This window comes from Ahaetulla prasina, chromosome 4, assembly GCF_028640845.1.
Source record: "Ahaetulla prasina isolate Xishuangbanna chromosome 4, ASM2864084v1, whole genome shotgun sequence".
In the NCBI taxonomy this organism is placed as follows: domain Eukaryota; kingdom Metazoa; phylum Chordata; class Lepidosauria; order Squamata; family Colubridae; genus Ahaetulla; species Ahaetulla prasina.
Window position 1 is genome coordinate 130,033,784 of NC_080542.1, and position 26,338 is coordinate 130,060,121.

The following is a 26,338-nucleotide window of genomic DNA, read 5'->3' on the forward strand; positions in this document are numbered from 1 at the left end:
TTGCAACAGTTGTTAAGTGAATCACTGTGGTTGTTAAATTAGTAATGTGGCTGTTAAGTCAATCTAGTCTGTCCATTGACTTTCCTCAACAGAAGGACGCAAAAGGTGATCACATGACTCTGGGACACTTCAACCCTCATAAATATGAATCAGTTGCTCAGTTTTTAAATTTTGATCATGTGACCTGAGGAGGCTGAAATAAGAAGTCACTTTTTTTCAGAACCATTTCCACTTCGGTCACTAATTGACATGTTATAAATTGAGGACCAACTGTAGTTGAACTTGCCTCAAATGGGACAACCAATGCAGCATAACAAGGCTATCCCTATTTCAGATTTGATCAACATCTGTATTCATATTATGTCTCCCCTCCTCTTTTTTTGCTTTTCTTCTTGGAAAGGCTTCAATACAGATACAAGGCATTCTTCTTTTTCCTATTCTTGTAACTTATTTCTATAATTGGTTAAAGAACAGGAAATTTAAGTCTGTGGAAACATGATAAAAGAACATCTGTAAAGTATTTTTTTTTAAAAATCAAGTAATGATGGCTGGAATTTCTGAAACTAGAAAAGAAATGTCGAAATGAAGAAGATGAAGAAGACACAAACAGTGTTTTTATTCTAAATTTCTGTATTTACACCATTTCCCCCAATGCTGTGTGAAAAAGCCATTTTTGTCAGATGTCACTGTGCTTACATTAGTAACAAATCTTTAACACTTGAGTATATTAACAAACAAAATTAGCAAACAGGTATAGGAGACACTGCTGGAATTTACTGAACATTCACATATATTCTTGAAAGAGCAAAAGTAAAGTATTTTTTGTAGCAAAAGTAATATGGGCCAGGTTTCTTTGTTTTTTAAAAAAGGCAAATTAACAATCATACAGTAACACACAGTTTATGTTTTTTGTTCACTTAAGTATGATATGCCTAGTTTTTAATCTCAAGCCTTTTTCACTTCAGGCACTTATAAAACAATACATGAATGTTCAGATCCTCAAACACAAAACTAGATGTTGCAAAAGAAAATTCTGTATACTCAAAATGCACTGAAAATATATCCTCACAGCTCTTTTTTTCCAATTGTTTTTAACACCAATGTATTATTATGATGATACCAATTGATGATATATCAATTTTCTCACATTTGTCTTATTATTATATTTTACTGGTTAATTCCAAATATTGTTCAAAGAGGCAAAATATAGCAACATGGAAGCATAGCACAAATTGTCCACAGGTTTTTACAAACTGTCAAAATGACAGGTTTACAAAAGCTAGTTTTAATTCAAAAAATAGATTTTCATTTTATTTTGTCCTGCATTTCTTCCTTCTAACAAAAGGTATATAATAATGACAAATTAAATTATTAGGAAGTATGGAATATCTGAGCAATCGTTTATCTATAATTCGGGTGGGGGCTGAAATTGTACATAAAGAGAACAGTTAATAATAATAATAAAACACTTGCTAAACCAGTCTGGAGAAATTCACCATTCCACAGACAAACAACACACTCCCTTCCCCACCATTAGCTGATGTAAATTATAAATAAAATGTCTCATAATAATATCAGGTATATAATGTTAAGGTATGAGACAAATGCAACAAGGTCTCTGAGATAAATGAATGAGGAATGAGCATAAAGTTTGTGCACAATTCGAGAATGACCAATGAAGTCATAGAAAAACAGTATTTTAGTGAACAGATATTTAAATAATGAACAGAAAGGAAACAACAAGGAGTGGAGTAGAATAGATTTCTGGCTCACTGCTTATAACTGATAGGTACTTGCTTTCCTCAAGCTAAGGGAAATAAACAAAGAAAATATGGCAATGGGATTTTAAATTAGAAAACAATCAATGCTATATACTAGAACTGTATGTATCTCTTTGAACAACACTAATGGTGTAACTTGGTGGGCAGTTATTGATAATAAAGATTGGCTAGGATACTTGATAGCCAAGACTCATTACTTGCCTCAAATATGATTGTCAAATAATGAATAATCGTTTTGTGGATATAACACTTGAAAAATAATGGCAAAAAAAAAATTATGTGTATATATAAGGCCTTCCAATTCATTGTCCATCTTGCTAAAGGCACTGAAAAACAAAATAAGAGTCCCCTCCATTTGAAACATGGAGTTCCATAATGTTAAGTCTCTCCATATGAAAAAAAAAATCCTTTATTGCATGGGCCGCTGACCTTTTTCTTCAACTAAAGAATAAAAAGGTTTTCCCTTTTCTGGTGTTTGCAGTCGGTTCAGCCTGGCAACCTGAGATGGTGAAGGTGGTACATCATGCCTGAAAGGACCTTTGGGAATGGCATAATTAGGGTCCTGAGCTTTCTTATGGGACTCATAGTTGTTGGGCCCTTCAGAAGAAGTCTTTTTTTTCAGCTGCTGCTCTCTCCGCCGGTGTTCCTGACGGAGGAGCTCCTGTGTTTCAAGCAAGACTCGCGCATTGAAGCCGTGGCCCCCCAGGTAGCCGTTCCTAGAGCCTTGGTAACTGGAGTATCGAGGGTTGTCTTTGGCACTTTGAAAACCTTCACCAGGAAGATAGTTCTGTTCCCAAGAATCTTGAGATACAGAGCTGGCATTTTTCCGACTTTGTCTAAAAATAGAAATATATATATATATACAGTATAAAGGTATACTTATGTAAAAAGGGTTACTTGCATTTCAAATGTATATTTTACTCTTATAAAGCCCTGTTTTAGGTTAAGTTGTACTCATTCTGTCTTGAATGAGGGCTTTATCCATATGATCTCAAACAATACCAATAGTAACATAAATGAACCACAAATAAGTGTTTAGCGCTAACGGCAAGATGGAGATAACATGGGAGAGTTAAGATCATGTTGATGGGTGTACCTCAGGAAGTATCTACTGGCCAATGTGGAAATAGTATAGTCTCAAATGTTTTCCATGTTTTAGTTCTGCAGGACTTCTAGAGATCTCAACTAGAGGTTCTTTATTTTTTACAATCCAAACTACAAAGTGAGCCTCACTCTGGAATGAGTTCCATCGTTTAAGCATTGTTGCCAAGAATCCCATCCCAAAATGAGTTCAATATACCGGAACAAGAAGATTGTACCAAATCAATATGACATAAATTGATGATCAATAGGGGAACAGTTTGTTTTTGTTGTTTATAAAAATAATGCTAAGCATTTAACTATTTATACCCTATATATTTCTTGACAATGATCACATCCTAATACTGAGATTGTTATAGTTCAATATATGAGACCAGCTTTTCGGCTGGAACCTTATCTTTTGTAGAGAATATGATGGTGTTTTAGTTAGAGGCATTAGGCACATCCTAACGTATTTAATGGCAGCTACTTTAGACATAACTGACCAAAAGCAAAATACGCTTTTGTTCCAAATATTTTTTACTTTCCTTTATTAAACCCATATACCATTTCAGGTTATGTGGATACCTGTCTAATCAACACTTTCCTTTCCCTTTCCTTTCTAGTTATCACAATATCCAAATCTAGAAGAATCTAAAAGTGCATAGAAAACAAAAATATTACCCCATAGAGTTAACAATCCTAATCTTTAGTGAATGCCTAGTTAATTAGAGTTTTAAAACAGGACTAAATAAATCCACGTCAGAGAGGATTATCAATGTCTTGATTGTATTAGAGCTAGATTCAGGATGCCTTTAAATAACAGTTGCAGGGGAAGAGCAAGTGAGAAGATGGCCTCCACTTGTTTCCCCAGCATTGGGTAAGCCAGTGTAAGAAGCAAAATCCTGGGTCTTTGTCATGATGCAGCAGCTTTTTTTGTACATGTTTCATATAAATAGCCAGATTTTTACAATTAAGTTATTTTCTAGTCAACGTCTGCATGTTATTATAATAGGTTAAATCTGGAAAAATCTAAACTGGAATATGACAATGATTAATAGCAAATAGCATTGGATAAAATGATTGCATCTTAGAAGAAAACTGATCTGATAATTCTATCATGTTAAAATTCTGCTGAGATGATGATTTTTATTCTCTCTTCTGCCACCTAATGTGTCTCTGCCTAGTCTGGCTTGTTTAACACAACCAGCTGTTCTTCAGTGTAAAAGTTTTTTTTGAGTATTATGGTATTGACATCTAGTATGGTTAGAATAATTAGAACCTTCAAACACCTTAAAAGGGGCCACAGACTGAGACATTAATATGCATAGAATCAATGACCTTGATAGCCAAAGGCCTGTCTTTTTTCTTGGTCTGCAAATTCAAACTCTCTCAATAAAAATGATTTGCAATATATTCACTCTCTGAAGCATTAACCAAACGATTGATTGCAACCAGAAGCCCTATTTATGTGTATCATATCACCTTTACTGTGGTGATGTCTTACTATAATAGGAAGAATCTGTGTTTTGCAAGAAGCAGGCCATTTACAGCATCCAAGAAAGTGACAGGGGAGAAATTCATTTAATTTGCATTTTAATGAGCGGTTAACCCAATTTGTCTGCCCTGAACCCATTAAGTGATGCAACTAAAAAAATGCATTCAAAATTATGTACATGAAAGAAAAGTACATGCAACAATGACTAGGCTAAGGAAATGAACATCTAAAAACATATGACATTAAGTTGAACTGGTTGCAAAAAGGTGGAGTTATGAAAAGAAACTGCATAGTCTATGTATTAGTGGCAGGTATTTTTTTTTTAAAGGCATGCACATTTAATGTGAACTGTTTAAGCACTTGCCAATGGAATCAGCCATGGAGAGAACGTGTTTAAATAAATAGAACCAAATAGTAGGGATGTTATAGAGCACAAAATAATTCCAGAAGTTTAATCTTGCTACAAGATTAAAAAAAGAAGTCAAGATAGCAATCATAAGTGATAGTGATCACACATAAAAACAGGCAGAGCTCCTATCACTTTTTTTGTGGTGGTCATTTTGACTTTTTGGATCATACCCAGCAGTCACCCGCATCCAGCTACAAAAAGTAAGTATTTCAACCCATATTCTATTATAATTTATCTGAATGTTGTCTGAAACAACAGTCTAACGGTTCATCTACATCAGGGGTCTCCAATCTTGGCAACTTTAAGACTTGTGAACTTCAGCTCCCAACTCTGGGAGATGAAGTCCTCAAGTCTTAAAGTTGCCAAGGTTGGAGACCCCTAATCTACATGTTCCATGAACAGGACAGTTAGGTTTATTCTCTTTTGAGCCTTTTAAAGTAATCAACCATGAACCAAAGGCCTTTCTCTTTGGGTTCCTGAATCCACTGAATTCAGGTGCTCAAGAGAGCTGCACTTCCCAATGGTGTTTCTACCTGAGATAATGCAACCTTTTCTTCGTAAAACCAAAGGGAGAAATAAAAAATGGGCAATAAAGACATGTTGTTGCCAAATGCTCTGATATTAGATAAGTTTGAGTCCTTTGATAATGCTAAGAAGTATTACAAGTAATCTATAAGGTTTTCTTCTTGTGCAAAATATTTTGCAAGTGATCTGTTACTATTACGGTAGCCTTGTTTTCTATCCATATAAGCTGGTGTAATAATTTCTGTGCACCTGCGTGTAACACAATGAGATTGTGAAGTGTTTGTCTTTTATATCTAATGTGAATTTCATTCTTACATTTTAGGTCCCTTTGTTTAAGTTTAGATAAGCCTCGTAGAATAACAATGCTTTCGAATCTCTTCGTGAAATGACTTACAGTAAACTGAATGAGCCCTCTGAGTATATAATGCTGCCAAAGATTCTAAGATATATATATATTTTTAAAAATGTTTCTGAATAGCATGTTGCAGCTTGCAGCTGAATGTGATTTTAAGGAGTTTTGGACTTAAAATGACAAATACTAATTGGATATCCTTCTTGTTCAAAGGAATTCAAAATTGGCTAGTCTATTTATAACAATTTGATCAGTGGATAGAAAGATAAGTTATGAATTATGAATACCAATTCTATTTATAAATGCTTGGATATAGTGCAGTAGTTATGAATTTGTTTGTGTATAAATAGTTTGTAATACAGAGCTTGAATTAACGGTTTGCTCTGAACCGAGTGTATCTTCTGAATCTTTACAAAGGTTATTTGAAATTAGTAGATGAAACAAAGCAATATATGTTTTGCAGATTAAAACACAAACACATCACACATTTTTATTTTCAAATACTCTGAAAATGTGGTTTGCTTTTCAGACCCTTCACTATCTTGATAGCCATCTTAGAATTTGCTTCGGAATTGACAGTTGACAGAATTGAACTAACTACTTCAAATGGGGTTTGACCAGCACAGCACTTTCAGGAAGTGAAAGAAACACTTCCTGAAATCTGGACTCTATGATCCCTGTCCATGCAAGCTGGGGTATGACTTGTCTTTGAATCAATGGCATTACATTGGTGGCTCACATTGAACCAATGATTGACAAGGACACCCAGATCCCTTTTACATCTATCAGGTCTTGCCATCCTACTTTTGGCCTCACATTTTGACTTACCCAAGTGCAAAACTATATATTCCCCCTTGTTAAATTCTATCCTACTCTTTGCAGCCTTCTTCTCAAGCTTATCTCAGTTAGGGTCAATTTGGACAAAATTTATAAATGGTAAACAAACAAAACAAAACGAAACGAAAGACAAAGACTTGTGACACTCCAATTCCCTCCAAATGGAAGTGGAGTCATTCATGAGCATTCTGCAGTCATTTGGTCCCATACAAGATTAAGAAGGGATCGTGTGGTCTTGCAAATCTTGTAAACTGCAGTTCCCATCTCCCCCAATCTGTACAAAGTGAGTTGTGATCAAGTAACATCTGCTGGGCTACTGTTGCTACATCTAATGAAAGAAAAGTGAGTAAAGGTAGGCTTTTCTCAATCATTTTTCCATTTTATGGAGCACAAAAGAGATTCTACCTTGTGGACACATTTCTTTTGATTCTTAGAAAAAACAATCCTTCATTATACCATGTTTAAATGAAAACCTTTCCCATACATAAATCCATTTTTCTAAGGAACTATGATTCATTTGTAAATTCTGTTCTTCATTCTACTTACAAACTGTCAGAGATCTCCAGATGGCCCAAAAAGTTAAAATGGAAACCAAGATAGTGCAATCAATTGTTTTTAATAGCATTGTAGTGGTTGTTATCTTGACTTTTTAAAAAAAACTATAGCCTATTTTTTGCTTGTTTTTGAAGGCTGACTCTTACAAAATTTACAGTAACTCAACTAATTGGTAAGTTCAAATCATTCACCAAATGTGTTGAAGCCTTTATATATGCGTCCAAGATATACAGTAGTTACAAGCAAAATCTTTTTCCTTTTGAAATTCATCTCTGTTATGAATTGAGGACTGTATGTTTTGTTTGAAGGGTGGGTTTTTTTTCTTTCTGGTGTCTTTGAGTCAATTTGGATTCCTGGCAACTGCCTGGAAAAGTCCCTACAGTTTTCTTGGCAAGACTTTTGGATTATTCACTTTTTCCTAAGGCTGAGAAAGAAACAATGGCCCAAAGTCATTCCAGTTGGCAGAAATCACAACCTCCTGATTTCTAGCCTGGTGCCTTAACCACTTCACCATACTGGCTTTTGGAATCACATGCTGCACTCTGTGCATAAGTCTTCAATTCCAAAGCTTATTTATAGACAGCATTTAAATATTGCAACCTACATTTTCGCATACAATCTATTTGTTCAGTCTATTCTTTTATGACACACATCTGTGCCATCATCCAAAATGTTATCAGCGACTTCCGGGTGGCTCCGCTGCGCTAAATGGCGGGCAATCTCAGTCCGCCCGTTCTTTGTGATTCTGTGAGAGCTGTTTAGACAGCGTTAATCTGCTGTCAACAGCTCGTAAATCTCTACCCTCGGGCAAGGAGGGGGATGATGAGCATTTGAGCTGAAGTTGAGCCCCCAAGAAAAGCCCCAGAATGATTTCTGGTGGTTTGATGGGAACGCTCCTTCTATAGCTCAAAAAAAGCTCCAGAATCCAGAACGCCTCTGCAAAAGCAGAGCAAAACGCAGCGTCCATCTCCGTGACTGAAGAGGATTATTGATAAATTGTCAACACGGAAAGAGCCGAAAGCAGGAGGGCTGGCATTTGTTTGTAAGATGATTTTAACTCCCTGACAGAGAAATTATTTGTATCTAAGAGTGGAGATGAAGAAAGATGGCGTTTTGTGTTTTGAAAGTGAAAGCTAAGGAAATGCTGATTACAATTGCTGGCGTGGAACCTTTAAGAAGAAAATAACAAGATTTTTTTTTAAATGGAATTCTTTTTTTAAAAATTTATTCTTTTTTTTTATTATCTTTTTCTTACAGTGTTTAAGAAGAAAAATTTATTGGTTTTTTTTTCTTTTTATTCCCCCCCCCCTTTTTTCTTCTTCTTCTTGATATTACTTAGTTTAAAAATGGCTTTTAAGCAAAGAGATTTAACCACTTCTAAAATATTGGAAATTTCTTCACTTCAGGTACGGAAATTGAGAGAGGATATTAAAGAAAGTCTAAGGAATTTTTTACAGGAGCTTATGGAGGCTCATCTTTCAGAAATAGATCAAAAATTTAATGAAATGGAGAAAGAAATACTGGATTTTAAAGATTTGGTGGAAGAGCAGAGTAGGGAGATGAAAAAATTAAAGGAATCAATTACCCCATTATTGTTATCTAGTACACAGACAGAAGAAAGACTGAATGAATTTAACCAAATTAATTTAGATTTGCAAAGGAAAATAGATGAAGTTCATATTAATTTGAATTTAGAAAATAAAATAGATGATATTCAGGTTAAGGCTGATAAGGCAGAGGAAGAAAGGGTTATATTACAATATAAATTAATGGAATATGCTATAAGGGTGAGAGGAATAAGAGAGTGTAAGGAAGAAAATTTGAAAGAGATTTTTATTCAGGCCTTTGCTCAGATAGAGGAGTGGAACCAGAAGATTTTGAAGTTAATATTGAAAAAATTTATCGTGTTAATTTTTGGCGGGCAAGGCAGAAGTGCTTACCGAGAGATGTGGTTATTTATTTTACAAATAAGAGGATTAGGTATGGAATTTTGCGAGCATTTTATAAAAATAAATTTCAAATATTAGGACAAGATATAATAATGATGAAGGAAATTCCTCCTAAAATGTTAAGAAAGAGAAAAGAATTTGCCTTTTTGGTGGATGAGCTTAAGAAACATCAGATATATTTTAGATGGGAGGTTCCAGCTGGTTTAACACTGAATTATAAAGGAAAAAAGTATTTTCTCAACACAATTTGTAAAGCACGAGATTTTTATACTAATGTATTAAAGATTGGGAATTCTTTGTTAACAGATGTTAAGTTGAATGGTGAATAGATGGTCGAAAATGTGTAAGACAGAAGAAGGGGAGGGAGAATGTTTAACTTTATTATATATGATTATGGTTAATTTTTGTAAATGATTTATTGTGGATATAAATGTGTAATTTTAGGGGTACTATTTGATATATTTAAGGTATAAAGGAATAGGAAGATGGAATATTGTTTAATTTTGGAGGATAGATAGTAAAATTTAGGAATTTGGATTAAATATTATATTTAAGAGATGGATGTAATGTTAATTAGAATGTAATTGTTATAATAGATATATTTTGGATAAGTTATAGGTGTAATTTTAATAATGTTATTTGATATAAGTAAGGTAAAGTGAAGATTTTAACTACTACAATTGATACTTTGGATATTTGTAATATTATTTGTCGTATATATAAATGTTAAAGATGTGAAAAGATGGACTATTGCTTACCCTTGAAGGTTGGACAGAAAAATTAAAGAAACTAAGTTGGAAATATGAACTATTTTGAGAGACTGCTTAGGAAGAAAGACATTTTAGAAGAACCCTTGGTGAATATTGGAAGATGGAACGTTGTTTTGATATTGATTGATGAAGGTTGGATATTAAAACTATGTACTTTATTCAAGAATAAACACTAACTCAATCGGAAACTTCTGAGAACTCTAGGAGTGGAATGGTCTGATATATAATGGATTGGAAGAAAAGTATCTTCTTTGTCTTTGGAAGGAGTGGAGGTTTTAAGGAATGACTATGGATTATGATTTGTGCTAGATTTTAATTTTGTTGTTAGTTTTATACCCTGTATTCGGTTCTCGGAAGTCCTGGGGGTGGGGAGGAAGGGGAAGGGAGGGAGAGGGGGCAGAAAATGGATTGATAGTTAATGTACAAAGATGATTGAAGATGTATAATTAATGTAAGATCGGACCTGCCTGGCTACTACTTTAGAATGATGGGAAAGAAGGAAGTAGAAGAGAGAAGGAGGAAAGAGAAGAGGAGGAGGAGGAAAGGAAGGAAGAGGGGAAGAGGGAGAAGAAAGGAGTAGGGAGGAAAGAGGAGAGGATGTAGATAAGAGAGGGGGAGGATGGTTATGGAAAGTGGAAGAAGGTAGAGAAGGAGAGTAAAAAGAAAAGGAAGGGGGTGGTGACCGGGCAGATCCGATTAATTGTATATGATGGTACATTAAATATGTTATTGGATATGTTATTGGATAAGAATGTCAAAATAAAACTTTTTTGAACAAAATGTTATCAGCAATACAAGAAAGTGGTTATTACTTCTACAAGTATTTTCAAGTTAATAGTTCTTTTAATTACTTGAATTATACAAGGCCTTATACATTTGGAATTTCAGACTCTTCCATGACCTATAATATTTTCTATGATCTGTAGCTTTTTCTTCAGGCAGGTGCCTTCAGATATGTTATACTACAACTTTATTTTATCTCACAGACTAAGTCATGCTGATTTCACACAATAGGAATTATAGTTCAATTTAGCAGGAGAATACCAGGCTGGATAGACTGGAGCTGCAAGAAAATCAGCTTCATCTCCTGGTATATTCTAAGCAATTTTTAAAAGATTGTTTCAGAAATACTGCACACAATTGCATATTGAATATCTGAGTAGCCTGACCCCCTTATTATAAAATCAATATATATATAATTTGTTTCAGGGGTGCACTTGCAATAAAACAGGGAAGTTTTATAAATGAGGTGAACATCATGGCTGTTTATAGAATGGCTTAAAGTTCTTTTCTTGAGCTATATGTATGTTCATTAGAATATCGGTAGAAGGGTGCTCACAAAGTAAGAAAGGTTGGCTGAAATGGTATCAAGATGTCAATTCCAAAAATTGACTTTTTGAATAAGCAAATTGCCTCCCCCAATCTCAGAATTCCAAATAGAGTTGCCAAGAATCAAAATTTGGCCCATTCCTTGTCTAACTGTTCTGCAGTCTTGCTCTATCTCACGGGTTTCAAACTCATCATGTCATGTTGCCATCACATGATGTTTTGCAACGTTTTTCCCCAGTCGTGGAGTTGGGGTAGGCATGGCCTGCACGTGATATATCAGCCTGCGCGCCACCAGTTTGACACCCATGCTATATCCCATAACTTCATTTTATCCTAGATCAAATTTAGCCCCACCAGAGATTCTTCTGAACAAAGAAGGCATATCACCATAAAGGTTTACAGGTAGTCCTCGACTTACGACCACAACAGAGCCCAATATTTATGTTGTGAAATGAAACATTTTTTAAATGAGTTTTGCCCATTTTACGAACTTTCTTGCCACAAGTGAATCATTGCAGTTGTTAAATTAATAATATTGTTAAGTGAATCTGGCTTCCCTATTGACTTTGTTCATCACAAAGGGTCCCAAATCCTGATCACATACCTCAGGACACTGTAACCATCATAAGCATGAGTTAGTTGCCAAGTATCTGACTTTTAATCACGTAACTATGGGGATGCTGCAAAATGGTAATAAGTCACTTTTTAAAGTGCCATGGTAATTTTGAATTGCTACTTAATGAACTGTTGTTAGTCGAGGACTGCCTGTATTTCCTTCTGAAGAAACTGTTTATTAGTTGGCTAAAGGTACATGTCATACCTGGGTAATGAACTGTATTGCCTCTGAGCCTGCTGGAAACTCTCTCTCTCTTCTTGCCGTTGTTTCTGCATTTGAACTTCTACTGATACAGAATGTCTGCCACTCTGTGAATAGGTCTTTGAATTTGGCTGGGAAATGAAAAACAAATATTGTTAATAGTACGAAAATAAGAAAGGGTGTGGTGGCCTAGCAGTTAAAACCCTGGGCTTGAGGACTGGTAGATTGACAGATCAAGACCCAAGTACTGCATGACAGGATGAGCTCCTGCCAACTTAGCAGTCGAAAAAGCATGCAAATTCAAGTAGATAAATAGGTACCAATTTGGTGGGAAAGTAACAATGTTCCGTGCCCTTCGGCATAAAGTTATGCTGGCCACATGACCACAAAAGTGTCTTCAGGTAACTCTGGCTCCCTCAGCTAAGAAATGGAGATGAGCACTGCCCCTAGAGTCAAACGTGACTGGACACGTTTACCTTTACCTTTTACCTTTATTATAACAGCGGTCTCTTTGCATAAATACATTTCTGTAAACATCTATAAAAGATTCGAATTTACACTGATGACATTGTCTTTTTTTTCAGGGATACATTGAAATGCAGACTTCTGTAAATGAAATATTAAATGCTAAAATTACTACTGCCGTCTGCATTTTTTCTGGATTTCTTTGAAGTTTCTCTAGAGCAATAGAGAAGCTTCAGTCACCTGGGGAAACACATTTAGTTTTACCCTACTGAACCTCTTGGGCATGCAAACTTTCCTAATGACGTACATCCCTGGTCTTCTGCATCACTCCTCTTGCTATTGGATTCTGTGTATGCCTCTGGTTGGAGAAAAGGGGAAAAGCAAAAGAAAATGTAAAAGATAAGGAAGAGGAAACAAATGCATTTCCTTGCAAAAGAAAAAAAAACTAGGGTAGTTTATTTGTAGTTCTAAGATCACCCAGAGGTCATGTTGGGAAAAGGTAATATAACTCAAAGTTGCAGATACTGAATTCCCCCCCACTCCATTCAATCACTTAAAATATGTCTTTTTTTTTTGCGTAATTGTATTTTGGCTTCTTTGTTAATTATGACACTTGAACAAAAATAAGAAAAATTAAAAATTGAGAGCATATCTCATACTGTTTCAAAGTCAGAGACTGATCTGAACCATAAAACCTTCAGTTCAAATTTATGAAGTAGACTCACTTATCATACAATAACATAACCTTAGCTGTCTATTTAAAAAAAAACTGTGACTAAAAAGGTTCAGCACTGAAAATATGTTTAAGAGATATTTCCCCTCTTATTATTAAAATATGGATGCTTGAATAATTTTTCTGGATTCAGCAATGTTTTCAGATGAATATAAGAGCTTCATCTCTGTTAGTAAGATATATATTTATGTATATTATATATAAGAATGGAATCCCATTGACTTAGTTTTACTCAAAATAAGTAGTTGGCACCTTTGACAGGGGACAATTTTGTGATCTGACAATGTACCCTTTCAGATTTGGGGTCGGTTCAGTATTGAACAATTGCACACATATTCTACAAGGGAAGAAATATTGGATATAAGCATACAAACAACTACCAATAGTTACTTTAATGCCTTAGAAGAAGCTTCATGATTCAGGGAGATTCAAATTCATATGCTTCCATTTTTAATCTTGATACTCTCTTACTGATTAGCATGATTACCATTCCTCCTAAAGTCTATTAAACAGTTCTCTCTCTAAAAAAATAAGTTTTTAATTTTCCAATTTAAAAAAATTCTGAATCATATCCATTCAGAATGTAGCACAATTTTCCAAACTGATCCTGTTTCTTCTAGTCTCACTTGCTACTACATAACATCGACCTATCACCAATGTACAAACTTATACTTTCCTTTGTACTGTACTCACAACAATCTAGGCCATACCAATTCATACTTTCTGATATATATTTTCATTCAAAATAAATCCTATAAGTTTACTTCCATATAGTCATCAGCTCTACTTCAGAAGATTAGTCTATCCTCATTAGAGTGTCTTCTGTTACCTTTCTCTGAGTTTTGTAGACACACAACATATCTATTTTCCATTGTTGCCAGTTATTTGTTAATTCATATTCTTTACAACTTTTGCATTACAAATTAAACTTTTTATATATTTGTATCACCAAATGGCTTTTAGATATTGATCTCCACTGCCCATCATACTTCTGACCAATTTTTTAATCATATAAAAAACATGTCAGAATAAATCACTAGCCTTAGCTAGTCACAAAAATAATGAAAATTACACGAGCTAAATCAGTTTGCTATACCAACTGTAGATTTTTTTTAAAAAAAGTTCCGTCTTGCAATGCTGCTTGCATAAATTCTTAAGCTCTTGACTGGAACTTGAATTCCAAAGAACATTAGTCGAAGATGTGATTGTTTTTGTTTGTTTGTTTGTATTGTATTATGTTTTTTCTTGATGAAGAAATAAGAATAAGAAATAAGAATAAGAACATGAACAACAATGGGTAAGCAATCTTGACAGGGCTTTCATGGCAGAAAGTGGCAAATAAAAAGATAAAATCTAGGCAAGAAAAATAACATGAAGATCATAATCTTATCTGCATTTAATTCCCAAGGGTTTGAAAATTAGCATCATAGCTGACATTGCACTCTGTATACATGCCCAAACTGGTGATTCTCTAAATGCATTTTCAGTACATTAATATTCATAACAACAGAGTTGGAAGGGACCTTGGAGGTCTTCTAGTCCAACCCCCTGCCGGGCAGGAAACCCTACACCATTTCAGACAAATGGCTATCCAACATTTTCTTAAAAATTTCCAGTGTTGGAGCATTCACAACTTCTGCAGGCAAATCGTTCCACTTATTGATTGTTCTAACTGTCAGGAAATTTCTCCTTAGTTCTAAGTTGCTTCTCTCCTTGATTAGTTTCCACCCATTGCTTCTTGTTCTACCTTCAGGTGCTTTGGAGAATAGTTTGACTCCCTCTTCTTTGTGGCAACCCCTGAGATATTGGAACACTGCTATCATGTCTGTGGGCGTGGCTTAATTGGTGGGCGTGGCTTGGTGGTCAGATGACTGAGTGGGCGTGGCCAATAACAATAAATAGTAAAAATAATAAAGTATAAAAAACAATAAGAGGTATCAAAAACCAACTTTCACACTTTACACACACACAGCACAACACAACTGACTCTCACACAGTGTAAAAACAGCTGCACTTCACACTTCACACAGCCACAAAAAGCTCAAAAACCAACTTTCACACTTTACACACACACAACTCATACACACATACACACACACACACACACACAAAATGCCACATACAGCTTTCTGAGATTTTGTGTGTTTGTGTAGTTAGAGTGAAACACTACAGAAACACACCAAATCTCAGAAAGCTGCACAAATATTTTATTTTATTTTATTTTATTATTTTATTTTATTTTATTTTGGACTTCAAATCCCAGAGTTCCTCAGCCAGCAAAGCAGGAAGTCAAAGCAAGCTTTTTTTTCTTCAGTAGCTGAAGAAAGCATGGCATTGCCAGCCCGAAAGAGCAGTAATTATAGGTAAGTGAGGAGGGGGAACTGGCTGGGCATGGGTGGAGGCTCTTGTAAGTGGGGGCTGTTAAAGAGTGAGTTTAAAAGCCTGTGAGGATCAGGAAACTCCTCTGGGATCCTCAGAGGAGGCTTTTAAAACCTCATTTTTTTTCTTGTTTTTTTTCCCCCCCTTTGGCTGAAGAGGGTTTTTAAAAAAAAACTTTTACAGGGTTTTGATGATCTCTGCTCAGCCCCGCGATCATCAGAGAAGTTTTTTTTTTTACTTTTAAAGGCATGTTTCGGCTGAAGAAAAACTTTTAAAAGTAAAAAAAAACAAAACCTCTGCTGATGGTGCGGCTCAGCAGAGGGGCAGGGATTTTTGCTACCAGTCCTCCGAACCAGTAGCTGCCATCGCTACCTAATCGGGCGAGTCGGTGCGAACCAGGAGCATTTCACCCCGGTTTTAGTCTCCAGTCCCCTAATCATCTTTGTTGCTCTTCTCTGCACTCTTTCTAGAGTCTCAACATCTTTTTTACATCGTGGCGACCAAAACTGGATGCAATATTCCAAGTGTGGCCTTACCAAGGAATTATAAAGTGGTATTAACACTTCACGTGATCTTGATTCTATCCCTCTGTTTATGCAGCCCAGCACTTTTTTGGGCAGCTGCTGCACACTGCTGGCTCATATCTAAATGGTTGTCCACTAGGACTCCAAGATCCCTCTCACAGTTACTACTATTGAGCAAGGTACCACATATACGGTACCTGTGCATTTTGGGTTTTTTTTGCCTAAATGTAGAACCTTACTTTTTTCACTGTTGAATTTCATTTTGTTAGTTAGCGCCCAATGTTCAAGTCTGTCAAGATCCTTCTGTATCTTGAGCCTATCTTCTGGAGTGTTGGCTATTCCTGCCAGCTTGGTGTCATCTGCAAATTTGATGAGTTCCCCATCTATTCCCTCGTCCAAGTCATTGATGAAGATGTTGAAGAGTACTGGGCCTAAAACAGAGCCTTGGGATACTCCACTGCATACTTCCCTCCATGTGGATGTAGTTCCATTGAGGACTACACGTTGAGTGCGGTTGGTCAGCCAGTTACGAATCTATCTGGTGGTGGTGCTGTCTAACCCACATTTTTCTACTTTATCTAGTAGTAGGTTATGGTCTACTTTATCAAATGCTTTGCTGAATATTCACTATTCATGTTCATTTTATATACAATGTTTAATCCTGGCAACAATATTTACCGCAAATATCAAAACTAGCCTTTTCATTAGATGGTAAAATATAATTCCCTGTACAAATTGTGTGCTCAGAGTATAACTCCCAAACATCTTAACACCTACACAACAGGGCAGTACAAGGTGAAGTATAATTATCATAATTCTTTAAAGCTATCAAATAAAGCTGGCTATGTCTTAACCCTGTTAATTGCAGGGGATTTTGCCCTTGTCTATGTGGAGATGTATGATAACTGTTGATCTTTTAAATCAAATAACAGTCAAAGCTGATATAAATATATCTTATCCAAATACATATAAGTTTGTATCTTTAATCATGAAACTTAAGTGTATTTATCATTTGAACTTTTCTCGATGAAAGCACAGGAGAAAAATGATGCTTGATAGGAATGCTGACATCCTAAACCTTTAATACAGAAATCATTTAAGGGATTTGTTTTTAAGATCTCAACATTAGGCTAATATTTTTTACAATATGAACTGTAATTTAAGATATTGTGAAATATAACTTCTCTAAATATGATAAGAAAATAAAGAGTTACAAGAAAATGTTTCTTGCATTATGCAAAAGGGCATATAAGATTAAAATTGCAAAAGCATTCAGAAAGATCTTGTTGAAATAGAGCTATATCCCTTTATTATTTGCAAAAAAATATAAAAAAAACTGTGTTCAATCAGTGTAATTTACAGCTAGACAATGCTGTATATAGAATCCAGATTGCATTTTATGAAAAGGTCTGCAAACTATGAAGGCTGATGTCACAGTGGCTCTATTAATCTTTAAGATGTCACACGTCCATATGGATAAATTCTATCCGTGACAAAAAGACATTAACAAAATTAGGATTTCTTACGAGCACAAGGATCAATTTTTGGAATAGTTCCTCTAAAATATATCTTCAGCAGTGTCATCCTTAAAGTAGCACATTTTGTTTTGTTTTCTTTGTAAATTATCAAGAATAATAATTAGGTATCATAGAATAGTCAATATAATTTAGAACACAGATTCGCTGGCCCTCAGGATATTCTATGGCAAGATGACTCTCCACATGACAATGGTTAGTAATGAAAGGTATGTAGAACCTTCAGAAAGCTTAATAGGATATTGAATATCCTTTATCTTGGTAAATCCATATGCATGTGGGCATATTACACTCACATATGGCTAGTTGGTAACAGCATCAGAACAGGTTTCTAGCCTCATCTTTAATAGAAACATATGTCAACCTTCCCAAACTGGTATTCTTCCAAAATGTGAATGTCGACACCCCATAATCCCTTATTATGATCATTGCTGAAAATCCTAGAGTTCACACAATTCTGGAGAGTGCCTATGTTGTATAATGTTATTTGACATATACGATCGATATGAATTAGTTTCTCAATAAGGGACAGAAGCTTCAAATAACGTTCGTCCTCTCTCAGCTTTACAAAGCATAGTTGAGAAGGAAATATAAGTTAATGTTGATTTGAATTTGAATTTCACTTCTAGAACACAGATGATTATTTGCATGGGGACATGAGGGCAAGTCATCTTGAAGACATTGCCTACCTTATCAAAACTATTTAATGTTTTGAACATGTACATATATACATATTCATGAATGAATGACAGATAGATGATAGAGTGTGTATGTGAATAGTTTAAGGAATTTTAAAGTGACCTTCAGGAAAGTATGAAAGAGCTTTTAAGAGTGGGAAGAAGGAATTATCTGCTAGAGAGACCTGAAAAAAAGATTATTCAATCGAAAAATTAAAGCAAGTGTGAAAAAGAAATTCTAAAGAACCGTGCCTTTATTTTGTTTAGTATAAGATGAATCAGGAAGAAATTTGAAGTTTCTTCAAAAGTATTCTTCAACAATAACATAGTGTTCCTGGAATCTCCTGGCCTACAGGAGGCCTGACAGATGGTTAAAACAAGCAGCAGTTAAGGTATCAGGCTAGAAATTGGGAGACTATAAATTCTAGTTCTACTTGACATACAACGCCAGCTGGGTGACCTTGGCCAGTCATCCTTTCACAGCCCTTGGAAGAAGGCAATCACAAACCACTTCTGAAATCTTACCCAGAAAATTGCAGGAACTTGTCCAGGCAGTCATAAGGAATCAGCCTTGACTCAAAAGCACAGGGGGGAAAAAACTCTCATATACAAAACCCATGACTTTCTTATTCAATGATGTTATCAGAGATAGGTTACGTATAAACCAAAGATGGACACTTAATACTTGAATATAACTCCTAGCATGCTCATTTGTCATGGCCAATGGAGAAAATTAACAAGAGTTGTAATTCAGCTATACCCAGAAGGGATATTTCCCTTCTATGACACCTGTGAAGCTATTTCCACTATACACAAGACACTGTATTAGAGAATCATGATTGTATGTATTCTTAAAAAGATCCTATGACTAAGAACCTAAAACATAATTTTAACAAGAATGAAGCCCTAGATACCTGTACCCTGAGCCCTCAACTTCAAGTATACTGCCTAGCTGTCTCAGGAACTGTCATTTTAAAGTTTTTAATAAGAATGTCTGTGTTCATTAAAGTTACTGGACTGACTGCCTTCAAGGCAGGGATTCACAAATTATTGGACCAGCAGATATTTTGGGGTAGAAGTGCCATTCTCCCTCAGCCACTGGAAAAAGTTCTGCCAAAGATGTCATAATGAAACCTAGTTTACAATCAATGCTTGCTCGCTATGTTCTGAATAGGACCATTATAATCAAGCAACAGATCCTGGGAAATATGGCTGAGACAGCATAAATTGTTCTGCTGTTAGAATTCAGCTCAAAATCTCCACATTAAAATTGAAGAGGAGTGACAGGGAGACCTTGCTATTTTACAAATGGAAGTTGGCTTTCTTTACTTTCCCTCAAGAATTGGAGAGATTTTTTCTCTATAGCATTATATATGCATGCAAATTTATTTCTGTAAAGCTTTCATGTCCTAAGCCAGGGGTGTCAAACTCACATCGTTACAGGGACGTCACATGACACATCGTGACTTTTCCCCCCTTCGCTAAACTAGGCGTGGGCGTCGCCAGCGCATGTCGCATCCGGCCCACTAGCCAGGAGTTTGACAGCCCTGTCCTAAGCTTTCTACATCCTCTCATTGTAAAAAGAGCATCTGGCACCACTCTCTAATTCCATCAAGTTATATAGCAGCTTTGACAACAGGCAGATATGTAGGTGATTTTTTTTCTCCAACACTTAGACTGTAACCCAAGTTATAAACTAAAGAAAGGATTTAAGATTATAGGTAAAATATCCAATTCCATTTCTGTGTTTCTATTTGGTATTTGGTATTTAGGTGCATTTTGAAGCACACACCTTTATAATTTTAAGCCAACAGGTTAAAGTCACATATGCTGCTATAAGAGATGGGTTTTTAGTTCCTCAGTGCTAAAGCTACATTGTGTGATCTCAAAAGGGATGAGATCATTGTTTTATCCCTTCCAAGTATCATGATCTTATCTAGATGACAATACATAAGAGGGAGAAAATTAATCCTAAAGTATACATGGCCTTTGCTAAATGAGCGTGTCTGTACATAAAACTACATGTGCAGCCCAGAATCACCAAAGCTCAGGATAAATATAACTATATTAAGCACAATTTCAGACTCTTTAAGCTCATTTTCATTATTACTCCAGAGGGAGATAGCTCCCCATTGTTTGTGAGGAAAAAAGAGAGAGAAAAAAAGGTCAGGCTTCTGACCTACAATTCAGGAAATTATTCCATTCTTGAGGTAATCAACCTGTCATCTAAATAATTGTCCACATTCAGTCATTGCTTATAAAGCATGCCGCGGTTGCCTGTCTAAAGTTGCTAAGGGCGCTATTCATATTTGCATAGACAACATTTGGGCCATGACCTACAGTAGTAAGGTTTTCATTTTTCTCAGATAGTTTTCCCAAGATCCTTCACTATCACATTTCGGGCTTGTCCAGCCGATCTTCATCCTCTGGTGTAGAAAGTCCTCTTTTTTCAGAAAACATTTTTTAAAAGTTAATGAATTTTCTTTTCTGTATCTAACAAGGCCAATAGCAAAATAGTTTACCCATTAAAATAACGTATGTATAGATGTTTCATTACATTAATTTATGAAGAACATACAATATTTTATAACAGAATATTAAAAGGAAGTCTGTATCTCTTTTACATTAAGTTTGATTTAAGGAACTGATTTAAGCAGGCTGATGTAAGAGTCATTGGTTCCCTACATTTTTAATGCTATATTTGAGATCAACACTGGAGGAGGAAAGGAGAAGTTCAGAAGAAAATAGAAAATTTGAAATAAGACACACACAAAGGAGATATGTCTATGGGATAGCTTTCCTCGTTACTACAACTTCTACTGTATTATATACTGATAGATCTTTCTGTGAACTCAAATACCTTAGGTTAGGAAATTGACAGCATTACCACAGAGTAATTAAGTCTCTCTCTCCCTCTCTTTTCATTTAGGATACCTAGGCAATGTCAGCTGCCACATAAATAAAATTTAGGTTACTAAAAAGCATCCTTGTTCAACTGGGAACATTGCTGAGGCCACAGAGAATAAGGCCTGAAGCTGCAAGGAGCAGAGCCTGCTCTGCATAAATCTGCATATGGACAAGTTTCCTTCTCTTCCAGTTTTGAACATGCTGATGACTTTTTCCCCCCTTTAATTTCAAAACTCGCTTCAAGGGCTGGTTTCGTTACATAGGTATAAACATATATACCTATATTTTGATGTAGCCCAACAAATTTTGGGTGGTTACAGATTATTTGGTGTAGTTACAACAGCAACATCCTCTCTCAATAGTGAGTTAAATTTTAATCTCAGAGGTTCAGAACGGATTCTTTCCCCTCTGCACTTAATGAAAACTAATTTTTTTTAAGAAAAAACCCTTACGTGTCTTTTTGGACTCAAGAGGCAAAATCATATAAGCAAAGTAAAATGAATAAATAAATAAATAGTCTATTCCGGCTGGATGGCCAGAATCAAACTGCAAATTTTGACATATAATTTTCTTTCTCATATATATTTATACCTACATACCTATATACAAAAGTAAGCCCCTTCTCATCCTTATGGGTGGTATGCATCCGCCTCAATCTCGAGTCCTCTACCAGGGCCATTGGAGCAGAACGGTTTTGTGCAGGATCTTAGCTGTTCCTATCACTGCACTCTTCCGGATGGAGAGCTCTGATGTTGTTCCTGGGATCTGTTGGAGCTACTCTCCCAGCTTAGTAGTCATGGCCCCAAGTGTTCCTACCACCACTGGGACCACTTTGGCCTTTACTTTCCATATCCTCTTTAGTTCCTCCTAGTACTTCTCATACTCCTTTTCCTGATGTTGCTGTCACTTGGTCCATCATATTTATCACCACCACTGTCTTCTGGTCCTTGTCTGCTACTGTGGTCTGGTTGATTGGCCAGTACCTACCTGCCTGTCTGTCTGGATCTGGAAGTCCCACAGGACCTTAGCTTTCTTCTCCATGATCTTCTGTGGGATCTTCTATTTGAATGTTGTAGAATCTGGCCCATATTCTACACAAAAGTTACTGTACACTATGGCAGCTGTTTAGTAGTGCCATTCAATTTCTGCCAGTATCTCTCTCTCTCTCTCTCTCTCACACACACACACACGTAATGCATGGTTTAAAATGCATCCAAGTAAACCAGTAAAGGTGTCTTGAATGCTACCATGTTTTATTTAAGTCTATACAGCTTATACAAGCAAAGAATCATGTTCTTTTCAGTGTCGCCAACAGAAATCCCCTAGAGACATCCTTTAAAGGGCAGATAAGTTAGTCAGCATCAATTGTGTGACCCAGGAATGGCTTCCAACAGGCCAGACAATATCCTTTTACAGAAGGGACAGATGGCAGAGCACAATCCAAAACAAAATTAGGAATGTTGCACCACAGATGGAAAGGCAAAGAGTCATAGGTTAAAAGGTCATTCAAGACATGGAATCAGTTTCCAGTAGGAACTGAATATAATGCCTTAACCAAATCAAAGAATGGGATATAGAACTACAGAAGAATATATTTTGTTTGCATGCAAAAATTACAAGGCGCACTTTCTAGCATTTCCAGTTGGGACCAAAAGAACTCTATCCTGAAACTCTCCTAAACTACTATTGACAGACAAAATAGCTGTCTATATTTGACTTAATCTAAGATAGCTTCCTTAGGACTTTGCTGTTTGCTATACTCAGATAGTGAGCACGTACCCATGGTTGTTCAAAGCTGTAAGTACGCCTCCTATCTTCCACATCCTCATCTTGCTTGGCTTGTTGAAATTCTTGCCTTAATCGTTGTATCCGGTCATGATTGCTTGGAGCTGATCTGTTACAAAGTAAGACATGAGAACATAAGTGATGAGTTATTTCTTCAAATCCTAAAGTTTTCTTGTCCTGGTTGGAATTAGTATTTATAGTAAGAATTTTAGAGTTAATTCTATTTCTTACAACATCTTAAAACGTTCATGCCGTATCAGGCACAGCATTAAACAAAACTTTGGATAAGGAATGCACACATTGTTATGTTGCTACTGTAATAAGGAATACATTATGGATGGTTTTTCGCAGCCTCCTGGAAAAAAATCATTCATATATATATATGTGTGTGTGTGTGTGTGTGTGTGTGTGTGTGTGTGTGTGTGTGTGTGTGTGTATGTATGTATGTATGAGTTTTGTACGTGTGAGGTGTTGGATTCTGTGACACTGTGTAACTTCAGCCCTACACAGAATCCATCACATCACACGTACAAAACTCATTCCACTTCATAGAAACAATAAAGGAACAAAACCTACAACCCAGCGACCTACTCGTGAGCTTCGATGTCATATCCCTCTTCACCAAAGTGCCTATTAAAGAAGCCTTGATAGCTATCCAAAACAAATACAACCCCCCCAAACACATCCTAGATCTAACCAACCACTGCCTAACCAACACATACTTCATCCATAACGGACAAAGATACAAACAGATAGAAGGAGCACCCATGGGATCATCTCTCTCACCTGTCATCGCAAACCTATACATGGAATACTTTGAAACCAACGCTTTAGATAAATCTGAACTCAAACCGAACTCTGGCTTAGATAAGTAGATGACACTTTCGTAATTTGGCCACATGGAAAAGAGAAACTGGACAACTTCCTCACACATCTCAACAGCCTACACCCCAAAATACAATTCACTATGGAAATAGAAGCTAACAACCAACTCCCCTTTCTGGACGTCCTAATCTACAAAAAAACCAATGGCTCCCTAGGACACACCATCTACCAGAAAAAAAATACACCAACCGCTACTTAAATGCACAATCACATCACCACCCTGCATAGATCAGCTCCATAGCCAAGACTCTCATCTCCAGGACCAAACGCCTAGCCGATAAAGATCACCTGAAAACTGAATTACACACTCTCACAAATGTATTAATCTTCAACGGATACCAAAGAAACACAACTACTAGCCTAATCCAAAGGGAGACACTGCCCAAGAACCAAGACACAGAACAAGACAATGACATTGCCCTCCTCCTGTACATCAAAGGTACCACAGATAAAATCAGCAAAATTCTCCACAAACACAACATCAAGACAGCCTTCTGCACAGACCAAAAAAGAGCCAACATCTTAAGAAAGACAAGATCCATCTAGAAAACCAAGGAGTCTATGAAATACCATGCAAAATCTGCCCAGCCACATACATTGGACAAACTAATAGGAGAAGAGTGGCAAGAAGATATTCAATGCAAAGAGGTTTTTCTGGAACCTTGACATTATTCCAAAACTCCTAACTTTCTTTTGCTAACGGTACCCTCTCCTCTGCTCAGAGGGGGCCCGTTAGGGGGGTGCTGGGCCCCAGCCTCTGCAACCTCCACAGGTTGCGGAGACCCAGCAGAAAATTTGGTCCAAAATTTTTGGGTCCTTTCCCCATTGTAAAAATTATTAATCCCGTTACCGTCCAACTCAAGCTCCCTCGAATGTTGGGGAAAATACACCCGGTATTCCATACCAGCTTATTAAAACCTGCTAGACAGTCTGGTCTGAGACCTCAACCTGCCGCTCCCCCACCACCCTTGATAATCCAAGGTGAAACCCACTATGAAATCAAGAAAATCCTTGACTCTAGACTATACAGAGGTCAATTACAATATTTAGTCCACTGGAAGGGATATCCATTATCTGAATCTACTTGGGTCAAAAGTTGGAAAGTAAATGCGGACAATTTGATTAAACAATTTCACGACACTTTCCCTGACAAACCTAAAAACCTCTTGGGGGTAGAAGGGAAGTGTGGACCACTGACACTCTTCTTTATCAACTCTTTGTTTTCTTTCCTAGGATATAGCTTCTTTTCCAAGGGGGGATGCCTGTCAGGCCTGGAAACCATATTAGACTTTAGGGTTCCAGACGCTGCCACATTTTTCCCCTGAGGGGAGGAAGGGGGGCTGAGGGGTATGGTAACATTCTTCAAGCGGTCAAGGTCGGATGGTGTTCACATCTGCAGGAAGAGTGGCAAGAAGATATTCGAATGAACTGGGAGAACGTGGGACCATGTGACCATCAAAGGGGTCAGGGGGGTGGGACTCTTGGGGTTTGTATAACTGGGAAAAGAATCCAGAAATTCAGTTTTGGAATTTCACTCATCGTGTGCCAGTTTCCTCATGCTAGTAAAGAACTCTGGAAAACAATGGCTTCTGAGTTTTTTTTATGCAGAAGAGGTTTTTCTGGAACCTTGACACTCCTCCCTTTTCCAGCACCTTAAAACCACAGGACACGAAACTGATTTTGAAGGAACCAAATTAATCTCCAAAACTGAACACTATAACAAGAGAATAATTATGGAAGCCATTGAAATAGAGAAACATCACCACAATATGAACAAACGGGACGACACTTCCCGCCTACCAAACATCTGGAAGCCAGCCTTGGTCAACAAATGGGTCCCAGCCATGAAAATTGACCCCAGACCCAGGACAACGCCACCACCAATCATCCTCACCAGATTCAAACCCAAACCCATCCCACAGATGAAACACAACCACCATCCAGAAGCCAGACCATGCTGACACTGGCTGCTGTGCCCCCCTCCAATCCCCACACAAAGCAGGCTGACACACACCAGGAACACATGACAGGACCTCAGACTCAGAGCCAGACCAGGGCCCGGGATGCTGCATCACAGCCATCTGCTCAAGACATCACATCACAGAACTTCAGAAGCCACAACACCAAAGCTCAGGAACAAAAGACCAGGACCACATCCACACAGGATGCTACAAAACAGCCGACCAATCTGCAAATACCCACTCTATTTACCAATCAGGATGCAACCACAGAGCTAACCAACCCGCTCACAGCAACACTCCCCAACTCGACCAATCTGCAAACACCCACTCCATCTACCAATCAAGATGCAACCACACAGCCAAGCAACCTGCTCACAGCAACACTCCCCACCTCCCCACTAGTATTTATAAAGAGACGGCAGCTCCGACCACGCTTTGCCCACAGAAGCTTGAAGCCGAAAGCACCAGCCTGAAGATGATGAGTGAGACCTCGTCAAAATGTGGCCAAGATACTTTCAAGCTTACATGGAAAATGACCTGAAAATGCCAAGACCTACATGTATGTATGTATGTATTTATGTATGT

The 26,338-nt window shown here is 36.8% G+C and overlaps 1 protein-coding gene across 10 annotated transcripts in view; it reads right to left on the minus strand.

Annotated features, from left to right (window-relative positions):
* Positions 1 to 594: 594 nt before the first annotated feature.
* PARD3 (par-3 family cell polarity regulator) overlaps positions 595 to 26,338 on the minus strand; it is a 734,935-nt gene continuing 709,191 nt past the window's right edge. For 6 of the 10 annotated variants that reach the window (XM_058181707.1, XM_058181703.1, XM_058181706.1 and 3 more), the window contains 4 exons: positions 22,902 to 23,016; positions 12,675 to 12,725; positions 11,906 to 12,033; positions 595 to 2,617 (listed from right to left, as the gene is read on the minus strand). In XM_058181707.1, coding sequence (XP_058037690.1) covers positions 2,191 to 2,617; positions 11,906 to 12,033; positions 12,675 to 12,725; positions 22,902 to 23,016 — 721 coding nt within the window. In that variant the 3' untranslated portion in view covers positions 595 to 2,190. The remainder of the gene's footprint in view (positions 2,618 to 11,905; positions 12,034 to 12,674; positions 12,726 to 22,901; positions 23,017 to 26,338) is intronic. The other 4 variants (XM_058181713.1, XM_058181712.1, XM_058181711.1 and 1 more) reach the window with 1 other exon arrangement.